The 10,625-nt window shown below is 37.3% G+C and overlaps 1 protein-coding gene across 1 annotated transcript; it reads right to left on the reverse strand.

Annotated features, from left to right (window-relative positions):
• Window positions 1-9,474: 9,474 nt before the first annotated feature.
• On the reverse strand, window positions 9,475-10,395 carry LOC143391680 (olfactory receptor 4C45-like). Its single transcript, XM_076844440.1, has one exon. The coding sequence runs from the start codon at window positions 10,393-10,395 to the stop codon at window positions 9,475-9,477; it is 921 nt and encodes a 306-aa protein (XP_076700555.1).
• Window positions 10,396-10,625: the final 230 nt, after the last annotated feature.

Below are 10,625 nucleotides of genomic sequence, written 5' to 3' on the forward strand. Positions count from 1 at the left end.
GCAAGCAAGCCTATGCTTATCTTAAGGATAACTCCCTCAGTTCATGAAACTCTGCATCCAACTGGGTTGGCCTCTCAGAACTAAATAGCATTGGCAATCTGTGGCTGATGTGATCTTCCCGGGTCAGGAATCCTCTGAGTCTGTCCTTATCAACAATTCATGTGTAGATTCTGGGAAATAGTTACTGCTCTTATGCACATGCAGGACTTGGAGGTGCTCTGAGCCTTTAGCTCCCAGAGGATTAGAATGAGCAGCTTCAGTCAGGTTGGCAGCCAGCCAAATCAGTCTTTCCTGTTTTCTCTCTTGTTTCCATGAGCTCTGGGCCCAAAAGGTGGTATGGGGAAGAGAGCCAGCTCTGCTGGGTTAGTAGCATCTCTATGACTCTGGTCAGAAAATGATCAAGGAACCTGAGACCCAAGGCACAGACCATTCTGTGGGAATGTGAGTGCACCATCCATCCAAGCCTGTGAAACAGCCCAAACAATCCTTGTTTCAGAGTTGTAATGGAGATTAACTAGATAACAAGTGAAGACACAGAAGTCAGTGCAAAGCTGCCATTCTATTATTAATATCCTGAGAAGAGACACGTGTAGGCTAGAGCAACTGTTCTTCACTGTCAAAACTCAGAATTATGATGAAGATTATGAGCTTTGGTGGCCATTTTATTTTCTAAGCATGTGGACTTGGTTCTTTGGCTGCTGTTAAAACATTAATGAGTGCCTCTGAATGTTCCTGAGAAGGGATTATTTGTAACATTTTCCTGCATGCATGAAACCCTTTTATTTAATGTCACTTTCCCCATAACCCTCTCTAAATTCCTCCCCTGGCACCTTTCCCTTTCCTCATCGTCTCCGTTCTACTCCTTATTGTCCCCCATAACCAGATTTCACATATGAAAAGGCATGTGAAACTTGTCTTCCTAGGTCTGGCTTGATTTTCTTAACACAGTGATCTTCACTTCCATCTTTTTTTTCCTGCAACTGACATAATTTCACTCATTTTACTGATTCATTAATACTCCATTGTGTATATATGCCACCTTTTAAATCCATTCATCTGCTGATGGTTATCTAAGCTGATTCCCTACCTTGGCCATTGTGGATAGTGCTGTGATGCACATGGGTGTGCAGCTGTCTCTCTGCTGTCTTGACTTTGACACTCTTAGATAAATACCAGGGAGTGCTCTAGCTAGATTTGTATGACAGATCTATTTTAGTTTTTTTTTTTTTTTTTTTTTTGAGAAATCTGCACACAATTTTCCATAAAATGGCTGTGTAAATTTACAGTCCCACCAGCATGGCATACAATTCTCCTTTCATCTACATTATTGTCAGCATTTTTTTTCCTTTCTTGCTAAGCCATTGTATTTAGAGTGAGTTGGAATGTCAGTATAGTTTTGATTAGCATTTGTCTGATTGCTAAGGATGCTGAACATTTTTTCATGTATTTGTTGGGTATTTTTATTTCTTCTTTTGACAAATGTATCTTTAAATCTTTTGCCCATGTAATATTATTTTTTTCTTTTTGGTATTGAGTTTTTACTCTTTGTTTTTTTATATATTCTGATTATTCATCTGTTTTTGAAAGGGTAGCTAGAAAATATTTCCTCCCATTCTGTAGGGTCTCTTCATGCTCTTAATGATTTCCTTTGTTCTGCAGAAACCTTTTAATTTAATGTCATGCCACTTATTTATTCTTTGTCTTGTTAAGGAATTTAGTTCCTGAGACATGCTGTTGGAGACTTTTACCTTTGTTTGCTTATAGACTATTTCCCATCTGATTCATTAGTCTTTGATACACTTGGAGCATAGTTTTGTACACTCAGGAAGTAGGGACCTAGTTTCTTTCTTCTACATGTTGGAAACATTTTTTTTTTTTTTCCAATGCTGCTTGTTATAATGGCTACGTTTTTCATGAAATGTGATTTTGTCATCTTTTTCAAGGTTCACATGGATTTGTCTTTGGGTCGTCTAGCTTATTAAATTGGTCTTTATATCACATTTTAAGCCATTACCTTGCTCTTTTTGTTACTATAAATCTGTCATGTAATTTAATATCAGATACTGCTTTTCAAGTTCTATGAAGAATGCTATTGGTATTTTAATGGGGATTGCATTGAACCTGTAGATTGTGTTTGGTAATACAGTCATTTTGGTAATATTAAGTCTACCTATTCAACTTCTAAGGACTTTATCAGTGTTTTATAATTTTCCTTGTAGAGGTCTTTCACATTTTTAGATTTATTCCTCTGCACTTTTTGGTCTTGAAATTATTTTGAATATAGTAGTTTTCTTGATTTCTTTCTTGGTAAATTTATTACTGGAGTATAGAAAAGCTATTGATTTATGAATATTCATCTTGTATTCTGCTTTTTTGCTGAATTCATTTGTCAGGTCTTCTGCTGAATTTTTTGGTTAGACTTCTAGACACAGTATCATGTCATTAGTGGAGAGAGATAATTTGATTTCTTCTTTTCCTATTTGTATCCCTTGAATTCCCTTCCCTTGCCTGATTGCTCTGTCTGGATTGTCAAGAACTATATTGAATAGGAGTGGTTTGAGTGGGTATCCTTGTCTTGTGTCTGTTTTTAGAACTAATGCTTTCAGTTTTTCTCAGTTAAGGTTGATGTTGGCTTTGTTTTTTCATATATGGCCTTCACATTGTTGAGGAAAGCTTGTACTCTACTTTTTTTCAGTGTTTTGGAATGATATCTGCCAAATTTGGGCAGTCTTTTCTGGCATCTATTGAGGTGATCTAGTGATTTTTGTCTTTGATTCTATTAACGAATTATACTTCCTGATTTAAGTATATTCAGCCAAATTTACAACCCTGGGATTAGTCCAACTTGATTGTGGTGTAAAGAATGTATAGATGCATCTTGTTTTTTAATCCAGCCCATGTCTTTTAATTGGAGAGTTGAGACCATTTGTCTTCAGAGTTATTATGGAAAGATGCTTGCTATTTCTAGTCCTTTGGTTGTTTTCCACAGATTTAATTTCTTCTTAATTTTCATTTGGTTACTTTCTCTTCTATAGATTTTCATTCATTTAAGATTTCTGGGGTGTGTTTTTTGAGTTTTTCTTGGTGTAGGATTGAAGTATTCTCTGAAGTATAGGTATAATGAACATGAAATGTTTTAATTTATCATTACCATGGAAAGGTTTTATGTCTTCTTTGATTCTGAATGATAGCTTTCCTGGAAATAGCAACCTTGGCTGGTAATTATTTTTCTTCAGATCTTGGATTATCTCTTCTGAGTCCTTCTAGCTTTTAGAGTCTCAGTTGAGAAGTTTGAAGTGGGTCTTTTTGGTCTGCTTAAATGATGTGATCTACAATTTTCCTCTTGCAGCTTTTATATTCTATCCTTATTTTCACTGTCAGGCATTTTGATAATGATTCCAATGTCTTGGGCAGGTTCTTTTTTGATCTTACCTATTCAGGATTCTATATGACTTCTATATATAGATGCCTTTTTGGACCTAATGTTTGGATTTTTCTGCTATTACTTCACTGTAAAATTTCCTTCTTAATTCCTCTATCCTGCATTTCTGGGCCCTATTTTATTCTGATGAATTTTAACTTTGTTCTCTTAATTTCCCATGTTTCTTGTATGCTCTATTGAAGCTCTTTTATTCTTTCCTATACTGCTTGAATATTCCAGCTCAAATACCTGATCTAGAAGTTCTGAGTTTCTCTTTCTACATAATCTAGCTTGTTGGTGACACTTTGAAGTAAAATTTTTATTTTATAACTTTTGGTTAACATGTCCAAGAGTTCTGATGGGTTTCTTTTCAGAAACTACATCTCTTTATTAAAATTTTCTTTTACCTCCTATAGTTGCAGTCTTAATTAATTTCATAGTTCACTTCTTAGATCATCTCTCATACCACTAACAATTTCCATAATTGATTTTTAAGTCTTTCTTTGAAATTTCATCATCCTTCATATCTGTGTGTTCATTTTTTTGGATAATTATAACTTTTGGTCACAGACTTGTTTGTCTTTTTTTTTTCTTCGTGTTTTTGGAGGTCTTGGGTTTGTGCATCTGTTGAGATGAATTCCTCTTGGATGAAGATGTCCATTACTGTGTAGGTATCTCTTTTGTAATAAGTCATGTTGGTGTTTCTTAGCTTCAACATGTAGGCTCAGTGTCATCTGAGTGTTAGTTTCAACTGCCAGTGACTCTCACTTTGCCTTTGAAGAACTGTTGATTAAATTCACGTCTGTAGGGTCACTGTAACCCATGAGATTTTCTGGATAATTATTTTAGAATATTTCTCTGATTTTTCTGTAAGATTAGACGTCCATGACTACCAGATGTTCTCCTGTAGTCATGGCTACTTGAGGCATCCTCATTGTTGTTGTTTTGTTTTTTTTTTTTTCCTTTTTCTCTTCCTTATTATATGTGTTAAAGTATTGTTGAAGCTTTAGCAGGGTCAATTTGTGTGTGAAAACAGGTGTGCTAGCACTTTGCTGAGATGCAGTCGTAATCAATATTTAACATTAGAATAAATGTGTGGTGCTTCTTTTGACATATGTTAGACAGATCAAGGTCCCCAAGAAATCTAACATGTGCTCAAAAGTGGGTGGGCAAGGCAAACTTACACTCTTGCTGGACAGGTGTGCCACCAGAACTTGGCTAGCCAGTGTGTGTGAAGTAAGCCTGGTTATATCCCTAATGCAGTGCGGCCCATCAATCTGAGTAGAGGAGTTTGGGATTATAATCTGTGTCCAGCTAATTTCAACATTGGGGTAGGGAAAATGAAGGGCTTTAATTTAAATAGCTGCAATTGGAAGGTATTAGGCTATATTCTGAAAATGGACCACTGGAGTTTCTATTTCTCACACACACACAAACACACACATCAGTAACCACTTCAACAAGTGGAATGCTGGGATCATCATTTAACAACAGCAACTACAATAAAGAGCCAAGAACTAGATCAGGCATTTGATCCATAGCAGATGTTGATTATGCCCTCTGCAGCATCAAGAACCACAACAGCAGCAAGAGCAAGAGCTGTAGTAATATAAACTAAAATGTTCTTAAAGACAGTAGAATTTCAGTTCATTAAGAGAAAAGGAAAAGGGTGGATGGCAAAAGTTTTAAATATTCAAAAGGTGAACAGATATAAAGCAAAAGAGAGGTAGCTATAAGGATGGAGCACTAAAACATTTCAAAAAGGAAGAACATAACTAAAGAGAGTCAGACCAAATGAACTTGGCTCCTGAAGGGAGAAGGGAAGAGTGAAAGAATAATAGAAAAATAAGAGCTAAAACAAAAAGTTCCGCTAAACAAAAGACAAGAAACGCTACCCCTAAAACATCAAAGCCAAGCAAAGTAACACATGGTTGAGAAAAGAAAAAGAAGGGGAAAAGTGACAAAGAGAAAAAGAAAAAAGAATTTGTGTATATTCATGAATCAATCAGGAGAGGTAGAACATGAAAACACACACACACACACACACACACACACACACACACACACCAGATAGAAAAAGAAGAAAAATACTCTAATTGAAAAAGGGAGGAGATGTCTCCGCGGAGGTGGTCCCAACTATTGGCAGAAATGCCTGCTCACTGCCTGTGCCCTACTGTCTTCCTTTCCCTTTCTTCTGGAACAGTGTGCTCCTGCGGGACAGCAAGGGCTGGAGGTTTTTAACCCTGTCTTCTTTGAGTTGCTCCCTCAGCTGCAGCTGGAGTGGCCTTCAACTGAAACTATATGTGACAGTCCTCAGATCCCCTTGTCACCAAAGTTAATAACAAAGTTAATATGTTAATTAAGTTACTACACAATGGGATGTAGTGAAAATCATACTTTATCTGTGCATGCTAGGAAGTTTCACTCCTAGGACAGGGCCGATGCTGAAGATCAGACAGCTGGGGCTTACTTTTGACCAGTGTTTTGGATTTGTCATGAGGTATTTCTCTAGAGTGAATGCTTGCTCTCACCTTGGTTCCCTGGAACATGCAATCCTTACTGGGTCTCTGGATGGTGGGAGGATTCCTGTGGACTCTGTGTGGACTCTGTGTTGAGGGCAAAGTGATTAACTCTCCACTGATATTACACACCCACTGTCCACAACTATGAACTTCCCCAGATCAAATTCTAAGAGCATATGTGCCTGATTTTCCAGTTTTAAGATTCTCTGTGACTAACCCCAAGAGATTAGCCACAAGATGTCAAACCCAAAGGGAAAGAGAGCTTCACTGCACTCTCTACCTCTGGCCTGAGTCCAACCTATGCACGATGCCTTCTGTGCCCACCTCAGAAGAGCACTGAGTGGAGCACTCTAGATATCTTAGTGCAACACTTCATCAAAGCTTGTTAAGGACCCCCAGGCTCCCAAAGCAGAAAGCCACTGGGTAGCCTTTTCAAAATGGCATCCCACATCAGCTCTCTAGCTGAGAAGCATGGAACACCCGTCATGCACCAGCTGGCTGCAGTGCCTCTAGGTCAAACAATTTCAGACCACCCCTGTGGCTATGGGTTCCCCTTGCCAAATGTTCTTAGCAGAATCTGGCTCTTGTTCTGCCTGGGTGGCCCCTCTGCTTTGCAGTGAACTGGAACAGTGAAATTACAGGTTGCATTCTTGGGGTATCCTTTCCTCTCCTATGTTCAAAATGCTTGAATCTCTGTGTCTCTATGATTCTGATATTAAATTTTGGTGCATCTTTCTCTCAACCCCCCCCCCACTGGTTAGCAGTATTTCTGCTGCTTGAATCCTGAGCTAGCAACAAACAAAAATTTTACACTTCCTCCACACCACCATCTTCGTCTCCACCCTTACTTTTTATTTTTATATACTATTTTTTTAAAACACAACATATTTATACATGGATGTATAACAAAAATAGAAAAATAAACATGAAAATAGATATGCTATGCTTTTTATGTGTTCATATTAGCTATAAATGACAGTAGAATGAATTTTGACAAATACATAAATGAAGTATAACTTCTCATTCTTATGGTTGTACATGATTTAGAGTTACATCAGTCATATAATCATATATGCACATAGAGTTATAGTGTCCAATTTATTCTAATATTCTTCCTATCCCAAAATGAGACTCAGCATTTTCAGCCATTTCTGTGTGAAAGCAATCTACCCATAAGTGAGTCAGAACAAGTGAAGGTTAAAGGATTTCAATAAGACAATTCCAAAGAAAATGGAAGAAGTTTTAAACAAACATAGGAGATTGGCCTGTGTATTTTTATCCAGGGAAATCTCTATGAGGTTGAATGAAGTACAAAAGCTTTGAGTCAAACTGATTGATACTGAAATTCTACCTAAGACAGATTTTAGCTACATAAAATCTAAGCTAATCTAGCTAATTAGATTTTAAGAGTTATTACCTCAAAAAGGATACTGATGTGAGGTAATGCATGTGTTGATTATCTCAATTAAGCCTTTGCACAATGTATCCATATTATGAAGACATCATGCTGTACACAACAAATCAACATGATTTAGTTTTCAATCCAGTAAAATAAAATGCTTTAAAGAGAAATTAGTTTACTACTTTCAAAACATAATTGAGTTCTTAGGTCAGTATTGATCCAAATATCTCAAAATGACTCCCACAAGCTCCCTCTTTTGTAACTAGGCAGACATGTCATCCCACAATAGGAAGCTGGGTATGGACTCTTCCTTCCTTTCAGGAAAACTGCACACAGCTCCATTAAGCACAAATGTTAGCATGACAGTCCGCTTTTGTGCTGTCCATACTCATTACTGAGTGACATTCAGATACATGTTTAGGTGTTGAGGTGAAGTGAGGCTGGGACAAGAGTCTAGTCCTCCTTGAACCATACCTAGTCACGGATGCTAGTGGTGTCCTTTGACTCCTATCATGAACTTTGATCCCCCCAACATCCCTGGTCCCCTGGTGACATTGGTGAAGCTTGTTCGGTATTTGAGCGAGTTTTAGTATTTTTCAATGGAGATATAGTTTCAGTGTAAGTAATGTGATTCTCACTATTTAAGAAAAGACATAATGTCCCTTTTACTGATTCAGAATGAGGGAGAGAGGTGAAGCAACTGGTTTACAGTTATAATGGCAATTAATGCTGGTAACACCAAAACAAAACAAAACAAAACAAAACAAAACAAAAAAAAACACGTCTTTCTCTAAAGCTCTAACTTTAGAACTTTTGAAGCATCTGATGGTTTGTGAAGCTTTTAGTATTACATTGCATTCATGATTAGCATTCTTTTCAGCAATCCAGATTTGAGAACATTACCATTCAGTTCCATGACACAAGTCGTTCTTAACAACACTTGTGATTTCCTATAACAACTGTTTTCAGAGATTTCCTTTTATTTTTATTTTTTTTTGGTCATGTCTAAAACTCAAATTCAGTGTTCATATATTTTCAGTTTTAACCCTCTAAGATTTATTAGTTTTATTTCTTTTGCTTCAACCAATTCTCTCCCCACATCCATTTATAGATCATTGTATACTAGAAGGAATGGTAGAGATGAAATTGTCAAAATAAGTTCTTTTTGAACATGCTCACTTTATGGTTGTGTTAAGCAAAAAGTTTTCTATCGCTATAATGGAACCTTTCAGGTTTATGAAGATTAAAACAGATTTTGATGAATACACTTTTGAAGATATTTCCTACTGTTCCACAGATTTTTCAATGTTTCTCTTTTAAAATAAAATTCATTATGTCTGTAGAGAAGAACATGAAATTTGTCACAAATTTTGCTGTTGGTATATGTCATACCACAATGAGGCTGACAATTTAACACTGAACACTTGCCCATATCTGTTCATTAATAGCAAAGCTATTGAAAACCACATTTTATGAATGCACAGGTACAAAGATCAATATAATTTAAGTTGGATTCATGAATACCCAATTAAATTATGTATATGTAAGTTTATAACATGTATATAAAATGAAACAATATTCAGTCATAAAAAATATTATCCTGCAATGGTGGCAACATGGGTGTAACTGAAGAGACAATTTAAAGGAAAAAAGACAGACAAATACCATCCATAAGTTGTCACTCATGTGGAATCTTAAACATAAGATCTCATAGAAGTTGAGAGCAGAATAATGGTTACTAGACTTGAGGAAGAATGTGGAGAGAATAATAGTGGAAGTTTGGATCATGAGTAACAAGTTACATAAGAAGAATCATTTCTAATGTTCTACAGCACAAGAGGGTGAATGTAGTTCACAATTTATTACATATTTCCTGATAATTAGAAAATAAGAATTTAAAGATTCCCACTAGAAAAAAAATAATGTTTAAAATGGTGGAAATTCTAAGTACCTTGATTTGCTACATGTATTGAACTATCACACTATATCCCATGAATATATACAATTATGTGCCAATTAAAATTTTGATGCACACAGGACAATTGACCATCACAATTTTGATGAGTCAGGGGAATAGAGCTTTATAAAATATCTCTCAATATTCTTGCCTAGTGCACTACCCCCAGGGCTTATTTTTCATCAGCTCTCATCATTTGATTCCAGAGCTTCTTCAGAACCTTTTTCACTTCCTCATTTCTGAAGGTGTAGATCAAAGGGTTTAGCATAGGTGTCACTAGGGTACAAAACACAGTCACAGCTTTGTCAGCAGGGAAGGAGGCCACAGGTCTGAGGTACAGGTATGAACAAGGTACAAAGAATAAGATGACAACTGTGACATGAGAGGCACAGGTAGACAGGGCTTTGCGGCGCCCTTCAGAGCTATGAGACCTCAGGGAGTGCAGGATGAGGACATAGGAAGCCACCAGCATGGAGAAGATGATCAAACAGAGTGACCCACTGTTGGCAGCAATCAGGGGCCCCAAAGTGCGGGTGTCTGTGCAGGCCAGCTCCAGGAGAGGAATTAAATCACACATAAAGTGATCCATGACATTGGGTCCACAGAATGGTAACTGAGCCATAAACAAAATCTGTATCCCTCCATGAATAAACCCCAAGAAGCCAGCAGCCCCCACCAGGAAACCACACACCTGCCGGTTCATGATGGTCATGTAGTGCAAGGGCTTACAGATGGCCACGTAGCGGTCATAGGCCATGGCCATTAACAGGATGATCTCAGCTGCAGCAAAAAAGTGTTCAGTAAAGAGCTGAGTCATGCAGCCACCAAAGGATATGGTGTTCTTTTCAGAGATCAAGTCAAAGATCATTTTGGGTGCTATGGAAGAAGAGTAGAAACCATCTATAATGGACAAACAGGACAGAAAGAAGTACATGGGAGAGCCCAGGGCTGGGCTGATGAAGATGGTGATGGAGATGAGCATATTACCTGCCAGTGTGATCAAATAGGTCAGTAGAAGCACAGTGAATAAGAGTTTCTGCAGTTGTGGATTTTGGGTCAGGCCCAGCAGGATGAATTCTGTTACATTGCTCATCTTTCCTGTCAATGTAGCTTGTTTTGGGGCATGTGGTTTGTCTGAAAAAAAAAAAAAAAAAGAAAAGAAACATGATATATCTGAGGGATGAAAGCTCAAATTCCATGTTAAAGTACTTCATTGCTTTATTGGACCAGCCCTCTGCAATGGATGCAGTTAGTCTTTATGTATCTCACCTCTTTTACAGGTAGTTGTACAGAAGAGAAGGAGGTTAGATTTCAAATAGTACA

Source organism: Callospermophilus lateralis, chromosome 2 (genome assembly GCF_048772815.1).
Source record: "Callospermophilus lateralis isolate mCalLat2 chromosome 2, mCalLat2.hap1, whole genome shotgun sequence".
In the NCBI taxonomy this organism is placed as follows: domain Eukaryota; kingdom Metazoa; phylum Chordata; class Mammalia; order Rodentia; family Sciuridae; genus Callospermophilus; species Callospermophilus lateralis.

Excerpts from the sequence above, each read along its gene's own strand:
- LOC143391680 (XM_076844440.1), bottom strand. The coding sequence starts at position 10,395 with ATGAGCAATGTAACAGAATTCATCCTGCTGGGCCTGACCCAAAATCCA.